The sequence below is a fragment of the Tursiops truncatus genome, chromosome 12 (genome assembly GCF_011762595.2).
Source record: "Tursiops truncatus isolate mTurTru1 chromosome 12, mTurTru1.mat.Y, whole genome shotgun sequence".
NCBI classification, from domain to species: domain Eukaryota; kingdom Metazoa; phylum Chordata; class Mammalia; order Artiodactyla; family Delphinidae; genus Tursiops; species Tursiops truncatus.
The window spans coordinates 9,463,180-9,486,095 of NC_047045.1; the positions used below are offsets into that span (position 1 = coordinate 9,463,180).

Genomic DNA, 22,916 nt, shown 5'->3' on the forward strand with positions numbered 1-22,916 from the left:
TAGTTTTTTTTGTGTGCAGTGATTTTTAAAATACAGATTAAGAGTTGTGATGTAATTCTGTTTTCACGGGAATATTGTGGAGAAAACAGTGCATGTTAGTTTATCCATACTTTACTGTAAAGGTAAAAACAAGATCACCGGAGAGAGGTTTTCAATAACCACTGTGGTGAGTGTGCTAAGGAGATGAAAAACTCGCAGGTGTTTGATTGAAGATGGATATTATGATGGTGAAATTGACCAAATCCTGTCATTTCTGTATAGCCTTCAGCAGAATTGCGCTAGTAAAATAGTAGAAAAAGCAGATACTAAGAGTAGACTTAAGGAGGGTGGCAGAGTTAGGAAATACATTCAAATGAATAGGTGAGAACACGAAAGCAATTGACCGTAATATTTATCCAGAAAGAAAGTCCACTAAAGTTGCGAATATAAACCCCACAGGAATCAGTGTTGAATTGGTCGTCATCATTACCGTTTGGAAAAGGAGACTGCATAAAACGCATAGCAAGATTACTAGGCTTGCAAATGGCTTTAAAAACTTTTGAGTTAATGAAAAGATGATTAGAATAAATTGAAAGACTATGAATACCTTATTATTGTCAGGTGAATGTTGACGTGGACCAATTCAAGAAACGCAGCTAGGGATTAAACATTCCAAATTCTTCCTGTCAAATCAGGTCCCAGTTTCCATTCACTGTCGCTGAAGGGATCCTGAGGTCCAAAAAGTCCTGTCTTTTCCGTGGATTCTGAGCCGCTGCACCAATTTTCCTTTCTGCTGAAGCACTCATTGTGTAGATGGCCACAAACATGTTACGTGATGCTAAGACTTTCTGTTTTACTGTTTCTAATCATATTAGGGTTTATTCTGATTTGCATATGAAATGTCATCACTTAAAGAAGCTATATTCAGTAATATATTTCATTTTTCCAAAGAAGAAATATAGAAAATCAAGATGGTGGTAAAGGTCATGTGAGCCAGTTTTTGCAAATATTTTGAGGATGCATAAAATTCAGAGGGTCATTTCAGAGATATCAAACAGGTCTTTATTGGACCAAGAAAGGGATAGTCTAAATGGATACTATAACTGCATATGCAGAGCAATTAAAAAGACTGGAAGAATCCTACCATCCCTGGCCGCCTCCCCAGTTGCCTGCCCTACCTGTAACTCTGACTCACAGACACTCATGTACTTTGGCAAATAGAGAGGATATTTTCCCTCAACCTTCTACGGTACCTGAAACTCTCAACAGTAATTTATTCATTTGGGAGAGAAGTACCGTGATCTATTCAGATAACCTGATGCAATCTCAGAACATAGATAAGTAAGTTTTGCAGAAGAGAACAACAAAAAAAGGAACATCTGGACCCAGAGCCTGTGAGTTCGGAGAGTTGAAAGTTGAAAATGAGAGGAAACTTACGTGGAGGCGATGGGGCAGGAGGTGGTGAGGAAGGAGGAAGGAGAAGCAGGGCTTGTCTCCTGAACAGCATTTCCGAGACTCACTCAGCCTCGGATAGCAAAAGACACGCCTCTTAGCTGGAATCCCAAAGAGAAACCAGAACAAACACTGGTTTCATTTTTTAAACCTTGTCGTGTGGCAAATTAAGAGTATCTGTTTTGAACAATATTTTTTCCTCAGAAATGTATATGGACTTTTCTCACTGATTGAACTATTTTAGCTTTTCTCTGAAAGTAACAGAGGAATTATTTACAACATTGGTCAGTAACACCTCCCCATCTGTAGCCTCGGTTGCCTTTCTTTTTACTATCTTCAAAGAGTTTATAGATGATGCCTTGAAATGCTCTTGTTTCAAGGCACATCTGGTAAATAAATACTGGGGGGGCTTCCCTGGTGGCGCAGTGGTTGAGAGTCCGCCTGCCGATGCAGGGGACACGGGTTCGTGCCCCGGTCCGGGAGGATCCCACGTGCCGCGGAGCGGCTGGGCCCGTGAGCCATGGCCGCTGAGCCTGCGCGTCCGGAGCCTGTGCTCCGCAACGGGAGAGGCCACAGCAGTGAGAGGCCCGCGTACCGCGCAAAGAAATAAATAGATAAATAAATACTGGGGGCGGTGATGTGACCTTAGAATATTCATAGCTGTAGGACTACCACTCAGCCGGGTTTTCCCTCTAAAATTTTGCCCGGATTATTTCAAAATAAGTTAGATTTAAAGTTCTGATTATGCTGACCTGTAATTTATGGATGCATATATGTTTTTACTTTGTAAATATAGTTCATTTACCCCTAAAATGCAAGGCAGACGGATGGGGACTTCAGGAAGAGCCATCACCAAGAGCACGAGCGTGAGTGGAGAGATGTACACACTGGAGCATAATGATGGCAGTCAGTCGGACACGGCTGTGGGCACTGTTGGAACAGGTGGGAAGAAAAGGAGGTCCAGCCTGAGTGCCAAAGTGGTTGCCATCGTGACTCGAAGGAGCAGAAGCACGTCCCAGCTAAGCCAAACAGGTGAGTGAAGTGAATTCAACGTACACATCTCAAGTTCTCGCTGGAGAGACAAATGTCAACCTTCATGCTATGGCTCGGGATGGGATCGTACCGTGTACGGATTCTCCTTGCCAAAGAACGTTTGTTTCTCTGTTTCTGGAAACCTGTTCCATGTGTGGGTTTTTTTGTGTTTTTTTTTCTGTACAGCTGTCTAACAAGGTACCATTTGTCAATCCCTGAAGTGGTCAGGTATTTCGTGAAAAAAAATAAATAAATAAAGCCATGTTTACAAATATGCAAGGAAATGCAAAGAAATCTTAAAGAACCAAATTGGTTGAAATACAAGAAAAGCAACAGGATTCTCCTTTTCAAAATATTCCATAATACAGTGACTTCTAATTTAGGCTATCTCCATATTGTTTTAGAAAAGAAGGTCAGTTGTGCAACTTGAAATACAGTCTTCAGGGGGCTGTGTGAATGTAATAATTGAACTGTGACTGTTCTATTTTCAATGCAAGTAAAAACCCAGCAGTTATTTTTACTTTACAAAAATGGGTCAGTGGATTCATGCAAAGAATAATGTCAATACAAATTTGAGTTTCAGACATTTTCTACTGCTTGTAAATCTTAAAAGCTTTATATCCTCAGGGTATATAGAAAAAAGCAAACAGAAGGGAGGATGATTATTTGTGTATTATCAAATACAAAAAACTGCCTAAAATTATATAACATTTGATCATACATGTTAGATAATTCATTACTAGGCTTAGCACTACGGAAAACTGAAGGTAAGTAAAATATTGAACTGATTTAAATTGTCAGCACCTGTTTCTCTTGCCATAATCTTAGTTCCGTTTATTGTTCCTTAAGAGCGAAAGTCTTGGCACAAAATTTACTTAGACTAAAAGACTTCCATGAAATCCTTTTGATAGTTAACTTGGCATCCTGGAAAGTACTTTTTTTTTTGAATTTTACAATTTTATTTTTTTATACAGCAGGTTCTTATTAGTCATCCATTTTATCCATATTAGTGTATACACGTCAATCCCAATCTCCCAGTTCATCCCACCACCACCACCACCCCGCCGCTTTCCCGCTTGGTGTCCGTACATTTGTTCTCTACATCTGTGTCTCTATTTCTGCCCTGCAAACCGGTTCATCTTTTATATGCGTTAATATACGATATTTGTTTTTCTCTTTCTGACTTACTTCACTCTGTATGACAGTCTCTAGATCCATCCACGTCTCTACAAATGACCCAATTTCATTCCTTTTTATGGCCGAGTAATATTCCATTGTATACGTGTACCACATCTTCTTTATCCGTTCATCTGTCGATGGGCATTTAGGTTGCTTCCATGACCTGGCTATTGTAAATAGTGCTGCAATGAACATTGGGGTACATGTGTCTTTTTGAATTATGGTTTTCTCAGGGTATATGCCCAGTAGTGGGGTTGCTGGATCATATGGTAATTCTATTTTTAGTTTTTTAAGGAACCTCTGTACTGTTCTCCGTAGTGGCTGTATCAATTTACGTTCCCACCAACAGTGCAAGAGGGTTCCCTTTTCTCCACACCCTCTCCAGCATTTGTTGTTTGTAGATTTTCTGATGATGCCCATTCTAACTGGTGTGAGGTGATACCTCATGGTAGTTTTGGTTTGCATTTCTCTAATAATTAGTGATGTTGAGCAGCTTTTCATGTGCTTCTTGGCCATCGGTGTGTCTTCTTTGGAGAAATGTCTATTTAGGTCTTCTGCCCATTTTTTGATTGCATTGTTTGTTTCTTTAATATTGAGCTGCATGATCTGTTTATATATTTTGGAGATTAATCCTTTGTCCGTTGATTCATTTGCAAATATTTTCTCCCATTCTGAGGGTTGTCTTTTCATCTTGTCTGTAGTTTCCTTTGCTTTGCAAAAGCTTTTAAGTTGCATTAGGTCCCATTTGTTTATTTTTGTTTTTATTTCCATTACTCTAGGAGGTGGATCAAAAAAGATCTTGCTGTGATTTATGTCAAAGAGTGTTCTTCTTATGTTTTCCTCTTCCTATGTTTTCTTCTTCCTATGTTTTATAGTGTCCAGTCTTACATTTAGGTCTTCAATCTATTTTGAGTTTATTTTTGTGTATGGTGTTAGGGAGTGTTCTAATGTCATTCTTTTACATGTAGCTGTCCAGTTTTCCCAGCACCACTTATTGAAGAGACTGGAAAGTATGTATTTTAAATTATGCCTTCTACTGGACAAAGTGACAAATAAATTAGAGATAGGGAATTTTGAGCCGTTCAAAAATTGAACTAGTGCACACAGCTGTTTATCAAAACAGAGGTTTGTCTCTCTGAAAATCACAGGATTAGAATGGCCGTCGATTAGCGAGCATTTCTGGTGGTAATTCCTCTCCGCCATCCCATGGGGATGAGCTGTTCATTGTGAAGGGGAATCATTTGTCTTCCTTGGGCTCAGGTTTCTTCCTTAGGAGTAGGAGTTGTTTTTCATTTCTTTTACTTGTTTTGTTTTTGACGGTGGTGCTTCTTGGTTTGTAATGTTCGTGCAATACATGATGCTTTCCAGTGTGGGGTGTGGATGGACTTTCACCACCAGATTTCAGATTACTTTATCCCTTGGATGATATGGAAATTCTCTTTGATGTCCTTTTAGGGAGCCAGGGTTTCCTGCAGCTTCGGGGATGGCTTATCTTCTTCCCCAGCCTCCACAGTCTGTCTCTTCTTATTTTCCCTGATAGTTCGTTCCCTCTCTATCTTTCCCTGGTTGAGTAGAATTACATTTTCTTAGAGTAAAGCACAGCAATAATTAAACGTAAGAACTATACCTGAGGCACAGCTTTGTAGGTAATAGATTCAAATGATTGTCATTGAAACACTCGGCCCCTTTGCTTTGTTAGTTTAAATTTTATTCCAGTTACAGGCATTGCTGAATTTCAAATAATACCTACCTTCCCAAAAGTTGCATTGTTAGTAACGTGCATGGAATGACCCCACTTTCAAAGATTAGTTTGCAATATACAGGAGCGAAAAGGATTACGGAGCCAAGGTAACAAAATAGTTCTAGCCCAACGTGACTCAAGGAATAAACTCTGACTTTCTCTCTGGGGCTCGGCTTACCTGTTTACTGGGTGGATTGGACTGAAAGTCGTCCTCTGAACTTCCCAGGTATAAGAGTTTACGTTTCTCTTTCTACATCATAATTGTACCTTTTATTTGATAACCTGTTTTCTCATTCTTCTTGATCTTCCCAAAGCAAGTGACCAGTGGTGACAAACCTCAGTTATCACTGCTCTTTATTTCACTGGATGCACTGGTTTTTCTCCCTATTCCTTCTTCTACAAGTGATTTTTTTCCCCCTTTATCAATGATTATATGTCCTCTCTCCTGTGAAGAGACACGAAAGTTCAGAATTCTCATTCTAAGAAATCTTGTTTTTTTATTACTTCAGCTTTTGCATGTGATCATCAAATCTGTATTCCAATTCGTCCTCACCCAAGAAATATTCCTTCATTTTAATTTCCTATAAGAGAGCCTCTTGGATGGCCTACCTTAAACAAGCGTAGCCCTGTCACAAATCTGAATTTCCAGCCCTTCCTTTCAGTATTACCACAGTTTTTATAGTTACAAACCTTAGAAGAGTTTTCTACTTAAAAAATTTTTCACTCAACTCTCTCTTCCCCAGGTCCATCATCCCAGAGAAAACTATGTGATATTTGTCCAATTTTAAGGAACACTAATATAATTGATTTAAATGTCTTTAGTGTGAAGTGAATCCATTAATCGCAGACTGGTGAGGCTTTTCAGGGGGCCTTCTAAATGCATGGATAATTAAGACAGATTTTTTAACATTTAGTTTATTGGAGTATAGTTGATTTACAATGTTGTGTTAATTTCTGCTGTACAGCAAAATGATTGTTTTTATATATGTATGTATATTATCTATTCTTTTTCATATTCTTTTCCATTTGGTTTATCACAGGATATTGAATATAGTTCCCTGTGCTATACAGTAGGACCTTGTTTTTTATCCATCTTATATATAATAGTTTGCGTCTTCTAGCCCCAAACTTCCAATCCATCCCTCCCCCACCCTCCCCTTGGCAATCACGCATCTGTTCTCTGTGTCTGACTCTGTTCCTTTTTTTTGTAGATAAGTTCGTTTGTGTCATAGTTTAGATTCCACATGTAAGTGATATCGTATGGCATTTTTCTTGCTCTGACTTACGTCACTTAGCGTGATCATCTCTAAGTCCCACCATGTTGCTGCAAATGGCATTATTTCATTCTCTTTTATGGCTGGGTAATATTCCATTGTGTATATGTGCCACACCTGCTTTATCCATTTAACTGGGACAGATTTTCTAATGGTGTCAATTAATCAAAGATTGGGAAGAGGCAAACAGCATTGCTTATCTATTAAAACAAGCTGGGTGTTCTATGGAATAGCATGTATTATGTTTAATGTAAATTTTACTTGTGCTTAATGTAAAAGAAGACTTTAACTAAAGGCTTCTCCAGCGGTGAGTCTCCAATCCACCCCATGCGCCCTGGATTACGGGCTCTGTCTCCCCTGCCACACAGATGATAGATAATCAGGAAAACAAAAAGCATTTAGAAATCATGCTTAACCCGCTCTGTTTAGAATGGGAGATTTCAAGCACATCGTTTTTCTGTTTTTGTTTTCACGTAGCCACGAGTTTGCTCACGGAGTATATTTGATTCTTTGTTCAAAATAATAAGTAAAATTTATTTCCAAAACTTGAAAAGCATAGTAAACTGTATATACAGATATATTTATATAGTAAATTACATATGTGACATATAAATGTATAAAATTTACCTTTTCTATGTAATTTGTTGTGTGCTTCAATATATTTACTGTGCTTTTCAATTATATATAATTATTTATGTGGAATATTCCAAGTATAAATAACATTCATATTTTAAAGTTACCTTTACCACAGTATTTATTCATAATGAAAGTAGGAATAAATTTGTTAATATATTTTTTAACTAGGAGAGTGACAGAAACAGGAAAGTTTCCAAAAATGCTACTGCTGGTGAATGGCTTCAAGCAGTCAAGCACGTAACTCAAAACCTGTTCAGTACACAGCTACTGAATTAGATTGAAAAGGGCATGAGGTATGGAAGGAAAGGGACATTTTAAGAAAAAGCTCCTGATCCAGGAGCTTCTTGGGACTGAATGAAGCTCTGAGTAAACGTAGGGCCAGGCTTTAGGATGTGAGGGAAGTCTTAGCCTTTGTAGGTTTAGATGCCCGGCCTGTATAGTGTGAGGTTTGCCTCACTATGAATGAAGGCTTTACTGAGAACAATCACCCCTACATACACCCTTGTAATTACCTACAAGTAAAGATAATTATGATAATAAGTATCATAAGAATGACAAGTATTCATTTAGTCTAAGTGACTAAAATCAATAGATTTGCATTTCTAGAGCTGTTTCCATGTACCCCTAAGTTATACGTGTACACGTTTGTGTGTATAACTTCCCTCCATGATTGATCACAAAAAAATCGTGATTAGAACTTTCAGCTTTTTTGAAGAAAACACCTATAAATGTAAAAACATCATTAGCACTATAGACTAGAAATTAACTTCATTTACTTTATCTCATATTGTTGAAGAACTCTATCTCCAGGATTATACCAGGGACAGTGGGTGTTTCAAAATTAGAAGTATCATCCCCGATGGAAGGAAATCATTCACACTTGACATAAACAAGAATCCAAGAACTAAATAAGAAAATGTAAAGCCAAATGCCAAACATAATAAAACCCGGTGTACCAAAGGAAGTGGGAAGACAAATGGGTCAAAGGTCTAAATTTCCCAGGATAAGAACACATGCAGAATTGAGAGCTAACCATAGCCTAACCAATTAATAGAATCATTATTTATTGTATCATTAACAGCTGATGATACTTTGTTAAGTAGATTCATATCATTTTTTCCTACATACTGGCAGGATTTGGGTAGTTATGCACTGATTAAATTATGGAAAATGTTGCAGGACTCTGTTATACTGTCAAATAATTAAGAGTCAATTATCATGTACTAAGAACATACTAAAAAAATCACTTCTAAAAAAAAACATACTAAAAAAATCTTTCTTTAAGAATAGATATTTTGTGCCTTTCCAACATTTCCCTCCATCCACATCTCTTTTTCCCCTGTCCAAATCACTTGAAAATGATTCAGAGTCCCTCTGAGTAGAGGAATCTGAGTCTATATATAAAAATACCTTCCAGCCATGTTACCTTTCTGGTATATTCTTCCTCTTGCCCTGTGTTACACCAGGGTGTGTGGAGCAGGGCCCAGGTCCCTACAGGCTCCACCGGCTCCTGAGGCCCGGCTAAGCCTTCTTCTGCCCTCCTGATACGGCACATATAGCAGCATCTGTTCTAGGGTTTAGACATTTACAAAAGACTGAAGATTTACTGGTGCCTTCCCGCTGCCCTGTTTTCCTGCAGGAATCCCTGAATCAGGGAAACATAAAATAATTTTGTGGAAATTATTAAGAGGCTAATAATTGTGTGGAAAGGCGAAAAACACAAGTAGGTATTTCCATAAATTTTCAACCCAGCCTATGAGCACAGTTTGGCTCAAGCAAAGGTGTGTGAAAGGACTGTCATGGGAAATACATTTAGGAAAAAAGGTTGGGGCCAGGTCTTAAAAGCCCTGTAAGGGACTCTGCTCAGTGTTTGATGGAGAACTTTTAGTGGAGAGGATAGAAAAAAGGAAGCTGTGTTCCCAGAAGCTCAAGTGGAAGCAAGATGTGCAAAATCGGCGAGGAAGCAGAAAGGTCAGGGTGAGGCTAATGGATGAAATGAAAAACCGTGACGTGGGTGGAGAAGGAACCATGGAGGTGGACGTGAATGAGCTTATTCGCGAAAGGGGGCGGGGCCTGAGTGAAGAGAGGACAAGGTGAGATGCCCAGCAATTCAGGAATAACTGGTGAGGGAATGGGAGGGCGGAGTGCGGGATCCAGGGAAAGAGGGAGTGAGCAGAGAGGCGCAGAAACAGATCCTAGAGGGGAAAGGATTTCCCAGAGTGGCTGCTTAATCCACAGAAAGACGGAAGAGGCCAGGGAGTGGAACAAAATCGCCGGATTTGGGGCCAGAAGGGTTGCCCCTGACATCAGTCTGCCTGGAGCGGTGAGGAAGGATGGGTGTGCCTCAGTGTGCAACGACCCACCAGGGGTGGAGCCAGTTCCTCTCTCCATTCGGTCCTCATTCCACCTTGGACCATCCTCTCAGAGACTTGGGATGGGACTCTTGTCCTGAGTGGGAGCCCAAGAGGATGGGGCTGGAGGGTCTACAGTGGGATAGAGCAAGGGCTCCCCCGCCACCTTATTCAGATGGATGGGGCTGGGAAGATACCTAGACGGGCAGCTGTTATGAACGTGTCTTCAGAAAGCATTCAAAGGAAAGAGCTCAATGTGAACAGTCTGTCTTTCATTCATTCTACCAGCATTTCTTAAGTATTTTTCATGTACCAGACTCTGTAATTGAGGAGGTGTTAGGAGTAAATAAGGGGTGGGGCTGTGTGTGCGCACTTGTGTGTCTCAGAACAAAGGGGATCTGAGTGTTCTTCCGGGAGGAAAAAGCACCTCTAGGTGAAGAGATGGAAAGATACAAGATACAATACAAAGAAGTTTAAGGAGCGGAGCAAAATCCCAAAGAGGAAAGGAGTTAACTTAAGGACGCTAGGTTATTCTTGGAGAGAGGGAAAGACGGTTCTTTCCCTGAGTTGATAGAAAAGAGGAAATGTTGAGATCCAGAGGCACATTGCAGTGGTGTCCTGGAGCCGAGGGAGCGCGTGTCAGGGCGATGCAGATGGGGAGAGAGGATGCAGGATGAGGAAGAATGTCGTAAGACATCCACTGGTGTGGGTGAAAGTACAGCCGAGCCACGCCCACGTGCCACCTGAGTTTGGACGATGCAAAATCTCTGAAAGTAGCTTTAGGAACACCTACCGGGGTCAGTGTCAACCCTGCAGGTGTCTGGTTCATCTTGGCCGTTCTTATGTCTTTCACGTCATTCCCCAAGTTTCTGCATCTCCAAGTCCTCCCAGCAGTTCTGAGATCATCGTGGAGTCTTTGAGATCATGGATTCTGAGATGAGATTTGGTTAGATCTAGACTCTTGGGCTCATGTTGGAAGTTCACCTGTCTGGAGCTGCCGTCTACTCCTTACTTTGACTCTTTGCATTGTGAAATTTAGTCTCCTTGTAGGAAATGAAAGCCCTGCCTGTTCTCTTATCTATTGTTATTCCCCCTTCCCAGGGCTTCCCTGGGGGTGCAGTGATTGGGAGTCCACCTGCCGATGCAGGGGACGCGGGTTCGTGCCCCGGTCCGGGAAGATCCCACATGCCGCAGAGCGGCTGGGCCTGTGAGCCATGGCCGCTGAGCCTGCGCATCCGGAGCCTGTGCTCCGCAATGGGAGAGGCCACAACAGTGAGAGGCCCGCGTACAGCAAAAAAGAAAAAAAAAGGGAGGACTTCTGTTATTCCCCCTTCCCAAGGCAGCCACTCTTACTCAGAATATGGGTCTTAAAGACATTTTTTTTTTCTTTGGCAATTTATCTCAAGGAAATTAATTATTTCATTTTAATCATGGGGATGAAACATTTCGGAAGGGCCATAGAGTGTTGAAAACTATATAGACAGAGTTCATGATCCTACAAGATGATATAGGCAAAAACATAAGCATTCTAAGGAGTTTTAGCTAGACTTATGTGTATTTGATTTCAAAATAGCTTAATAAGAGTTAATGAATTTCCAAGGCATATCTCTAACTTTTCAAGATGAAATCACAAATAGAAACTAACAAAAATGCCCTTGTTCCACTGTCAAGAAAAGAATAATATATATAAAGCTCTGACTGTAACCCACTTCTACCTAAAGGGATAGTGCTTGAATAAGCTAATGTTCCCATGAGTTCAAGACATTATTTTTAAATTTACCTTGTCCTTAGGCAATAATCATTTCAAGAAAATGTCCAAGATTTTAAATCCTCTTCTGCTGATCTTTTTTCAGTCTTCTCCTCAAAGTCTCACAGTTAAGGCAAGTCAGAAAATAAACCAAGTGAGCGCCAGCTTGGACCTCGTACTTTCTTTACCTTGAGAAAATGATTGTCTTAATTTGCCTTAGGACTTGTTTTTAATCTTTCCAACCAATCCAATTTACCAAAATGTTCTATATATTTTAAATCTAGTGTTTCTTTGTGCAGGCTCTCTGCCTGTTCCTTTGCACAAGTAATTATACAGCTGGTGGGAAGGGGGGTTACAGTGATCTTTTTGAACATTCTAAGAAAAGTTTTCTTGGCTCCGTTGATTTTAACAATGGAAGCAAAAAATTTTTACAAAGGATGGGCGCCCCCCAAACGTTGCAGAAACTAAAAGCTCCTGTGGATGAAAATCTTCTGAAATTGAAATTCCTTGTCTGTGCCTCATTTATTTGATTCATTTAATAGCACAAGGAAAACATTCTGAGGAACATCTTGTTTCATGTTCTTTGTTTCCTGAATGCACAATTGTGGTACCAGAAGTGATTCTCGAGTCTGCAAAACCATCAAATGAATGTAAGCACGGGTTCTTTTATTTACCATTGCTGTCTGGCTTAGGAATTCACTACTGTTAATAGAGATTTAATGCAGCTAAAGTAACTCATCTGCTCAAGAGATGCCCTAATAAGGATTAGTATTTTCAAACATACGCCAGCTGCTCTATTTTTGTTCTTTTCCTTGCTGTGAACTATAAATTTTGAAAGTGGCTACTATGTGGATAGACTTTTAGTTTGGTTTGGTGGAAAAAAAATGTATTTGAGTGGAATTAATTTTTATAATTAATTTGGATTTTAGGATTTGGAGGAAGAAAGGAAACACATCTATTAAGTGACTTCAAAGCACAATGCTGAGTATTCAGATAATTATATATGGTGATAATTCTTGTTAACTGTACTAAGGTAATGTTTAAGCATGAGATCGATTTCAGAACAGGTGTTATAGAACATGTCAGGTAGCTTAAATGTGACAAGAAATGTGTCTGATTATTCTTCCAGCAGATGACCAATTTCAGTGCATCCTCATTTAATGCAGACTGGTTTTCAGTAAAGACTTTTTGGTTGATTTCTTTTACTAATGATTTTGCCAGAGTTTTAAACACAGAAGAGTAAAAAGAAGTTCCATCAGACTCCTGCAATACCACCGCTTATTGCAAATTCACTGGGAAAATATTAGTATATTATTAGCTAATCTTTTTATGCATTGTTCCTATTAATATTGATAAAACCATCAACAATCAAAACTATTATTTATTAATCACCATCTGCCTGCTGGTGTTTTAATTATTTTGCATGTATTAATTTCTCTAGCTCTCAAAACGCAGCCCTGAGACACTATTATGAATATTATTGTCACTTTACAGGTTCCATGACTCGTCCGAGAACACACAACCCTTAGAAGTCAAGTAGAACTTATGTTTGTAACCACTTCACTGTAATCTCATTCAACTGCATGGACACACAGAGAGCTACCTTTCTTAGGTAGCTTTTTAAAAACAATCGGAGGTTCATAATATTCCATTTTGCTCTATGATCATGCCTTTGTTTAACTTTTAAAAAGCATGTGTATAGGATGACCCCTTAGGACATCATTGCAGAAGGCTTGTCCGGAGTGGATTTGGAAAAAGGTGGATGAGTATAAAAGGAATCACAGTGTTTTGCATCCAGGGGTCATGGGGAGGGGATTTCAGAGATAAGAGTGTGTGGTGTTGCCCTTTCCTGAGAGAGCGATTGCCGGGAAAGGACGTTAATTTGTCACTTCTGGCCAGGTTGCCGTGGGGACAGTGGTTGGAAAGTGTTTTTAGGCAATTAGGTATCATCAGCCTATACATGGCAACTGGGGTCAGTGAACTTGCTTAGGAAGGAGGTGCAGAACATAAGGAAAGAAGATCTGCAAAACAAACAGTGGAGGGTTTTTTTAGCCTCAGCTTCCCAACTATGAAATGGAATAATAAACCGTACCGACCTCAGAAGATTGTGAGGATTAAGTGAACACGCGTGGTAGTAGTTTAGCAAAGGACCTGGCCTATAAGAAGGGCTCAGTAATAATCATTAGTGATTTCAATTCATTAATTAATCTGAGAAACCAAATAAAAAAGCAGTAGGTAAAGAAGAGTTGTAGTGGCATCGCTCGTAGGGCGGTGAGTTCTGACTGGCGCTTCCGAAGCTCCCCCTGGCAGGTCCCCCTCTGAGGACCCGGTGAGGTCGTCAGCCCCGCCTCAGGGAACTGCACAGGGTCGCCCACAGCACACTGTGCACACCCTGAGGTATCCCAGCCGCGCGGGCCTGACCCGCAAGGCCTGCTCCAAGATCTCTTCTCTCTGCCTTGTCACCTAGCCTTTTCTCTAGGAGGCCTGGGGTCAGCAAACTCTGGCCCAAAGCCTGTTGTTTTTTTAATGGCCCTTGAGCTAAGCATGATTTTTATGGTTTTTCAAATGATCAGAAAAAATCATATTTTGGGACCCATGCAAATGATATGAAATTCAATGTTGGTGTCCATAAATGCAGTTTTATTGAAAAACTTCCAGGCTCATTCGTGTATGTGTGGTCCGTGGCTGCTTTGTTGCTACAAAGGCAGAAACCGTATGGCCCGCACGGCCCAAAATATTAACCCGCTGGTCCTTTAAAGAGAAAGTTTCATGACTCTTATGCAGGCCCAAGAATTTGGTGCCTGCAGTACAGAATACGGCTGGTTCTATTAGAGAACAAAGTTCATTCCTGTAGCTCACTAAACACTTGCCCTGCATCTCAGAGGCAGTGGTTAATTTACACTACTACCAGGAATTTTGATTTTTTTCCTTACAGAGTTTTTTTCCTGTAGAGTTTACATTTGTACCATGGACCCATCAATAACATCTCTCATTAGACAAAATGAGTCTCCCAAATGAAGGCGTATCCCGCCCCCCCCAAGGATAAGAATCTTCAGCTCTTCGGCCTTGCCCTAAAAAGTGATCCCTGACTTAGCTGCTGACACAAAGTAATAAAAGCACTTTCCCTCAAAAGCACTTCATTTTCCCAGTTGGGAGCTCAGGGACTTTTTTATTTCACTGGTGATTACATGCCCAAAGCGCAAAGCCTGGCCTGGGCACACAAAGATTGTCTGAAGTGAATGAAACTTTGGAAAGAGTTTCTGTGTTCTGTCTCTTTCCTCCCAAGCTGCTGAGTCCCCCTCACACTCCAGTCTGAATTATGCCCACCCGGTTTCCCCAAACTGTTCTTGCCAAGGTCACGGAAAGGCCACAGGCCTGAATTTGATTTGGAGGAAATTTAACTTACAGTATAGGTCACAGGTATTCTGCAGGCATAAACCACGGAGATGTGTATAATAGAAAAAATATTGGTAAAGATGTTTATTTTTTATTTGACACGAGCAAATGATTCTCTCCCATGTGTCACTTCATTTCTGGCAATGCTCCAGCCAGACTTCCCTTCCTTGAGATCATAAAATACACCTTAAAGCCTCCTTATTTGCCCCGTTACAGGTGCTAGAAAGTTCTTTTATTTTTCGAATTAATTTTTCTTGGAGTACAGTTGATTTACAGTGTTGTGTTAGTTTCCGCTGTACAGCAAAGTGAATCAGTTACACATGTACATACATCCACTCTTTTTTAGATTCTTTTCCCATGTAAGTTATTACAGAGGATTGAGTAGAGTTCCCTGTGCTATACAGTAGGTCCTTGTTGGTTATCTATTTTATATATAGTAGTGTGTGTGTCAATCCCAGTCTCCTAATTTATCCCTCCCCTCTTTCCGCCCCTGGTATCCATAAGTTTGTTTTCTACGTCTGTAACTCTATTTCTGTCTTGTAAATAAGTTCATTTGTACCATTTTTTTAGCCTGTCAAAATCCTTCTCTGCCTTCAAGCCCTACCCACATCCCAACTTCCTATCAGGGCTAAAAGTTATCTCTGAACTCCTGTAAGACTTCTTTGGTTCTCCTGTGGTGCTGTTTAAATACTTTCTGCCCCATAAGTGTCTGTGGAAGTCTCATCGCAAGATGAACTTCAGCGCTACCCCAGGGCAGTAATCATGCAGCAGGTATGTTTTGCTCCCACACAGCCTGATGCCTTTAAGGCAGGAGGATCTTAGTAGACGTTTATTGGATGGACGTGATGTTTGCTCAGTTACAACATCATGCTCAGATGGTGACTAATTGATCCTTTAGCATTGCAGCAATTTTTCTTCTATATTGGGTTTTGTTATTTTTAGGAAATCCATACATCTCTTTTTTAATAAGTAGAAGTGATTTTTCTATTATTTTCCCACCTCCGTTTCCCTTTCTTTCTCTTCTTGGCTTATACATCACTTCGGAAGCACCTAGACGTAGATCCGGATACATTTTACTGGGTAATTCCACCTTTTTGCTTTTAAGTTTTAATCCTTCTATAAACAACAACAGATAATTATCATTTGAAGGTTTTGAGACAGTAAATGAATTGTTGTGATGGTAACTTCTTTACCTTTACAGTAAAAGTCAAATAAAGTACCATTTTATTAGAAAATTACCAAGAGACAAAAATTTGCATTGATGATTTATAATGACGCTACAGTTTTCAACACCCTCTCGTGTATATCACTTCATTTAATAAAGGTCTGACCATTAACCTTGTGAAAATACTTAGGTAAGAAATACAAAGATGTCCATTTTTTTAGAAATCTATCTTTTAATGGGGATGGAAACAGAGGATCTTTCTGCATATAATGGACATACCATAACTACGTTGCAAGTCAGCTAGTGAATTCTTACGTGGAAAATAAAACTTCTAATATTGAGCCAGTACATTGCGATATTATAAAATCATTTACATTGTAAGGATTCTTTTCCTTTAACTAAAGAATGTGTACACGCGAGGATTAGTCATGGTTGTAGTGAGGCTTAACAGACTTTATACTCTAGGACCGCATGAGAAATGACAGTCAGTATTCCAGATTCAGACTCATTACCCTGGGATGTTTTTGTAAATGGAAATAGCACATTTCTTTAGCTCTTAATTGGAAACTCTAAAACCTCTGATGATTTATCAAATAGTAAGTAAATAATCATATTATACTTAGGAAAGTTTCAAATGAAAAAGGTTATAAATTCTACATAATAACTAAGTAAACTTGTATTTATACATAAACATAGCTGCATTGAAACACTTTGCTATTATCTAATGAAGTAGAGGTATATTAATTGGGAAATACAAGCAAATTGAGGAAGATGGTAATGTAATATTTTTATCACTCTGAATTTGAATGTGTAAGAAAGACTCCTTGATCTGCCTCTCTGCATTCTGGAAACTGAAAATCGGTGCAAAGCCGCTAACAAGGAAGTGTTCTTGAGATGAAAACCTATTGATTAGAAGCCACAGGAAAATACATCCAAGAGTATTTGATTGACTTTAGGTGAATCAACCTGCTGTTAAAACTGCCAATCTTATTTACAACTTCTACCTCAAGAAATACACCTAAACAATTATTCAGTTGTTTTTTGAAGGAAAATAAAGAAAACAAAAGAAAGGGGGGGAGGGAAAGAAGGAAGGAGAGAGGGAGGGAGGGAGGGAAAGAAGGAAGGAAGGAAGGGAGGAAAGAAGGGAGGAGGAGAGAGAGAAAAAGAAAAGTCATTTTAAGAAAGATTACATAAAATTTCATGTTTTCCCAGAGATGCCTGAGTTTAGTCTAAGTGCAACTGCAAGTATTGATTTTCTTTTCAAGGTGTATGTGGCCTGAATCCTGGGTCCCTTGGTGAGAGTGCCTGCGTCCGAGTAATAATAAGTCGGTGATCACCGGGGTCTGATGACTCCCTCTGCTTCCCCAGACCCCTGCCTGGGCTTTTCAATTCATATTCCGCATGTCCTAGATTCTTTGGCCCAGATAGCACCGTCTGAGCCAGAGTGCACATCTTTTCACTCTGTAAACGGCTTCTTAATGCTATTCAAAGTAATGCCAGTTGCTTTATTCTTTTGTTCTGCTTTTATATTTTTAGAGTTGTCGCTCATTGCATCCCCTTTAGCTAAGCATTTGAGAAAAGCCTCTACCCTTTAGAACTCTGCACTGAGTATTCTTCCTGGTCCACAAGAAGGGGAAAGCACTTTCCTTGCCCTTGAGTTGTTTACAAGTTCATTCACTGGTGTATCAACAGGCAAAGGACAGCCCATTTTATAAAACTTCACAGTTTATAAAGCCTTTCATACTTAGCGTCTCATGAGTGCAAAATTACTGAAAGTTTTTAAACTAAGAGCCTGATCATATGAGGAAAGATCAGAAATGCATTCATTGAAGAAGGATTCCTGAAGAAAATGAGTTTTACAGTGAAAAGTAATATAAATATAGGCTCTTCATCCCTCAAGGTTTCCACAAGATTTAATACATTCTTATAATTTTTCTTTCTTTCCATCCAGAAAATAATTGTGAGAATTAAATACCACTGCAAGGAGCATAAATATTTTGAATTTTACATACATATCACCTGAAATTTTAATTTGTACAAGAGTCTGTTTTTAGCGGCATACCATCCCAGCAGTTGTCTTGTTCATTCTTAGTTATGTCATACTCACATCCCCAGGGTAAGAAGAAGCCATCATTTTTGTTTTAAGCTTTACCTTTTTTTCCACCATTAAACTTTTAGGTCAGTAGTGCCTGAAGCCAGCAATCGCTCCCCAGTGAATTTAAGTGGCGACCGTTTTGATTCCCCCTCAGCACTGGTGGTACTGCTGGGTGATGCTAAATACTTCATTCACTCCACAGATATCTATCACGAGATTATCAATAGCTAATACAAATGGTAATACTTGTCCAGACCATGTCCTGTGACTGGCCCTATGTAAAGGACCTGATGTGCATTGCCATGTTGAACTCTCTCAACAGTCCTGGGAGGTTGCTATGACATAGTATGGTGACTATCTCTGGATTTTCAAGGACAAGATAAAGGCTGAGAGAAGTGAAGTCACTTGCCCCAAGTCACACAGCTAGTAAGTGGCAGAGAGGATGTGAATCTTTGTGCCCAGGGCCTCAGTCTTTGCTATGAGCTGGGGCCTCAGTCCTTGAGGCTCCAAGGAAACCTGATGCCCAAGGTGATGGTATTAGGAGGTGGAGCTTTGGGGAGGTTATTAGGTCATAAGGGTGGAGCCCTCGTGAGTGAGATTAGTGACCATATAACAGAGACCCCCAAAGACTCACAGCCCCTTCCCCTGTGAGAAGACACTTGTCTTCAAGGAAGTGGGCCCTCATCAGAGACCAGATCTGCCAGCACCTTGATCTTGGACTTCCCAGCCTCCAGAATTGTGAGAAACAAACATCTGTTGTTTGGACACTTCGTTGATGGTATTTTTGCCGTAGAATCCTGAATGGACTACAGTCGTCCTTAACCACCATACGATGTGGTCTGGGTATTTTAAAGGGGTTAGTGAAGTGTTTAATTATACATACCCAGAATACCCAGTGTCAACAGTTAGCATTTTTGTCATTTCTGTATAAGTTTATATACGCGGAAAAATATTTCATTCAGATTTCATTTTCCTTTATAGGGAGAAAACTGTAAAACTATAAAATCCACACTATTTTACACACTGAGACTAAAGCTATAGCGTGCCACTATTTTTGCTTCTTCGGCGATATGTATTACTTTGCTCTTAGTCCCTTTTTACTCATGAGGAAAGGGAAACGTAGGTTATGTAACGTGCCCAAGGTCACGCTGGTAAGGGCAGAACTGGACTTGAACACAGCAGTGGGGCAGGCATCCGTGCTCTAGGTGGGGCTTGTGGTCGGACTTCCCCCAGAAAGGGACAGTGTCAGCCAGCTGTGTGGCGGACGATCCACCAGCGACCTGATGGGCTCATTTCGCTAATACCGTCTTCAGACCCGCCGAAGAGTTTTGTTCATTTCACGAAAACGCGTTTGCTGGGCATCTGTGGGCTTACTAAATTCTACTAGATTTTTCTGTGGGGAAGGGAGAATATGAAGAAGGGATCATACCTCAAATTATATAATCTCTCAAAACAGTGAGTCATATTCAGAATGGTGCTGGCTTTTCTCTGGATGGTGTCAGTCCTTTCTGAGCACTGGGTGGGGCGGGTGAGATATGTGAAGAAGAAAAGATTTCCTTGGGGGCGCTGGGAGGGAGCTGGCAAAGGGAAGTGAAGGGAGACAGGAGTTTGCAGACTGTCCTGTCTGAGCTGTGCCCTGGGGTCCTGTCTGAGCTGTGTGCAGTCAGGCTCCAGCAGAAGAGACGAGCTGCTATGGGGCAAGGGTGTGGCCATAAGGCATCAGGGCATCGTCTACAAGGTCCCCTAACAGAGTAAGTCAAGGACAAGACCGTTGTGTTGGGACAAGAGGGGAGAGTGCCATAAGCAAGTCATTCGTACCTTGAGGAATGCCTCTGCGTGCTTACTGGAAAGCTGGATTCATTTGTTCTGTTCACTCAACTGATCCATTTATCCACAAGGATAAGCCTCATAGATATTAGTAAAGGCTGAATTTACTGGATACTGAACTATGGCTCATTCTAGCATTTAAACCAGGTACCATTCTTACCACCATTTTCTAGATAAGGAACCCCAAGCTCAGGAAGATTAAATAATTTGCCCAGGGTCACATAGCCAATAACTGGTCCATTAGGATGCTAACGTTTATATTCTTAGCCCTCGTACTGTGCTGTCATCCTCAAAGAACTGGATATCTTAGTTAACATACTTCTACTTGCTATAAAAATTGACCCTAAAACGTGTAAAGCCTCAAATTCAGTAAAATGCTGTTTATTGTTCATTCAACAGCGTGAGCAGGTGCTCGTAGCTGACACCACTCTCCTCCACACAGTGGCTCAGGTACCCAGGTCCTCACATCTCATGCCGTTGTGTCGTCTGAATCCAAATAGCAGAAGGATGAAAGCAGATGGAGGAAGTACGTCTGTTCTTAAAAGCCTCGCCCTAGAATGGCCACACGTCATGAACCACATGGCCATGCCTGCCTGCTAGGGGATGGGCCCTGGGAAATAGGATTCTGTCTGAACAGCCCTTAGCATCAGTTTTCTACAGTGGAAGGGGATGGACAGCTAGCTGGCTCTCACACACGGGCCTTCAAATATCTTCCATTGTAATTAGTTAAAGCACTTGAGAGTTTAATTTTTTTTAAGCAGAGTCTGGAAATATTGGTGCTTTCTTATGTTATCGTAAGATTCATGCACAGCCGGTGTGATCCAGTAGCCTCTTGATCCCAGCTTCAAAGCCTGTCAAACTCCAAAACTGGCCCCAGGGTTTCTGTTCATTCCTCAGTTTCAAGTTTTCTTGGCCTCTTCTGACTCTTGGAATCTGGCTTCCTCTGTCCCATTTTACATAGACCACTGTGTGAAGCTCAGCCTTTTCTTCCTTTTTTTTTAAATTTTATTTTTTTCTTGGAGTATAGTCAATTTACAATGTTGTGTTAGTTTCAGATGTATAGCACAGTGATTCAAATAAATATGTGTGTGTGTGTGTGTGTGTGTGTGTATTCTGTATATCTGAATATATGTATATATTCTTTTTCATATTCTTTCCCCATATAGGTTTTTACAAAATAGTGAGTATAGTCCCCTGTGCTCTACAGTAGGTCCTTGTTGGTTATCTATTTTATATATAGTAGTGTGTATATGTTAATCCCCTTTCTTTGCTTTTTCAAACTAAACAAACAGAAAACCAGCACTTGCCAACATGCATGAGTTCGGCAGTGTGTGGTGAACATGTTATCAGGGGCAGGGATTGGAAGAGAGGTGATGATGGGAAGTGGTCAGACAGATCACTGGACACACATGTCTTGGTCTTCTCTCTCTCAGCTCTGCTCCTGCATTATTTCTTCTGGAACCTGTCAATATCTCTAAACAACAAGCATGTGCATTTATGTATCACTCTTCCGAGTTACTTCATCAATATCTGTTTAATCTTTATAACAGGCCTATGAGGTGGGCTCTGTTATCATCTTTCTATTTCCCAGTGCGGACACTGCAGTACAGAGTAAATGGCTGAGCTGGGGCTTGAACCCCGAACAGTTCGGCTGTAACATCTGCCCTCTTGGCCACGAGGTTATTCTGCCTCTCAACAGGGACAGCGTTTTCACTAAGGAACACTCTGGTGCGAGCTCTTAAGGTCGAACTCTGTTTTGTTAAATTTGTTTCTGTTATGAAGCTGCTGAGTTTTAATCCAGCTCTTAAGTACTTGCTGTGGTTAATATAATTGTAAGGACCACATTAGCACTTCCTACACTTTAGCCAAAAAGGAAACTGTGTTATGTGAGCCAGCATTGGGTATTCTTAGCTTTGTTCCTTACGCGCTCTGTAACCCGTGCTCAGTGTTAGTTCTGAAGAGTGAGAATTGCTATTGATCGTTTTAACTATAGGGGTAATTTTCCTAGTATTCTTTTGCAGATTAGAATAAAGATTTTGACGGGTTGGCTTCGTCTGTGCACCTTGTGTATGTACCCCCGTAAAGCGTGTAGCCACATCCCAGCGGACTTGGCAACCTCTTTTGTTCTTTAGACCTTTTTTGGGCTTGTCACACAGTCAAGGACCGGAAGTAAGTCCAGACACCATCCAAGGTCTTTGATGCAGCTACTTTGTGCATAGAACCCAGCTACCAATTTTGGCTTTCATTCTTTTTTCTGAAAATCTGTTTTTTTGAGCTCGGTGTCATGTTCAAACGTTAAACATCTAAGGACAGCTTATAAACCTACGTGGCCAAATAGGAGGAAGAAAACTATTATGGGTTGTAACTGTGCCCCCAAAGTACGACCATCGAGTCCTAAGGTAGTACAATATGGAGAGAAGAAGGAATACTTGCACTTTGTAAGCTTAGCTAAAGTTTCCTTTTAAAGTTTTAAATGACAGTTATGGGTCACTTTATAATTTTGACAGAATGCAGATACAAGGGTAAGGAAGAATGAGATTATTTTCTAGTCAATCTGTGTTGGATTTTGTGCCCTTTATAAAGTTTACACAGTTCTGTACTTATAAACAGATCCTCTAAGGATTACAGTTTACATATCCTTTTTTGAACATTAGTTTATTATAGAGAATTTCACTTGATAGAGCTCTTACAATTAAGCCCTGATGCCTCAAAACAAGAGAATATATGTATTCACACTCAAAGTACATTAAGCAAAAATAACCTGTAAAGCAATGCCATCATAATTTAATGGGACTTGAAAAGATTTTTTAATTCTTAAAAGTATTGTCCCTTGATTGTTTCTCTTTCCTTTATATGCAAGAGCCTAATTCTGTCTCTCTTCTTTTGTGTGCGTGAAGATGCCTGAAACCACCATTCTCATGAGCAGTTTGTTTTTCACACTGATAAACAGTGCTGCAGTGATGTTCTGGGTTAGAGAACGCCATGTCAAAAGACACTGGATATTTCCACTTTTAGATTGCATGACATTTTAGTGAATATAAA

At 40.2% G+C, this 22,916-nt stretch overlaps 1 protein-coding gene across 40 annotated transcripts in view; it reads left to right on the plus strand.

Annotated features, from left to right (window-relative positions):
• The window catches only part of RIMS1 (regulating synaptic membrane exocytosis 1), a 479,788-nt gene that overhangs the window by 413,303 nt on the left and 43,569 nt on the right, over positions 1-22,916 (plus strand). For 21 of the 40 annotated variants that reach the window (XM_019929180.3, XM_033867415.2, XM_033867413.2 and 18 more), the window contains one exon: positions 2,228-2,463. The exons of 14 other annotated variants lie outside the window; for them this stretch is intronic. In XM_019929180.3, the coding sequence (XP_019784739.1) occupies positions 2,228-2,463 (236 nt within the window). The remainder of the gene's footprint in view (positions 1-2,227; positions 2,464-22,916) is intronic. 5 more of the 40 variants (XM_033867416.2, XM_033867418.2, XM_033867414.2 and 2 more) reach the window with 1 other exon arrangement.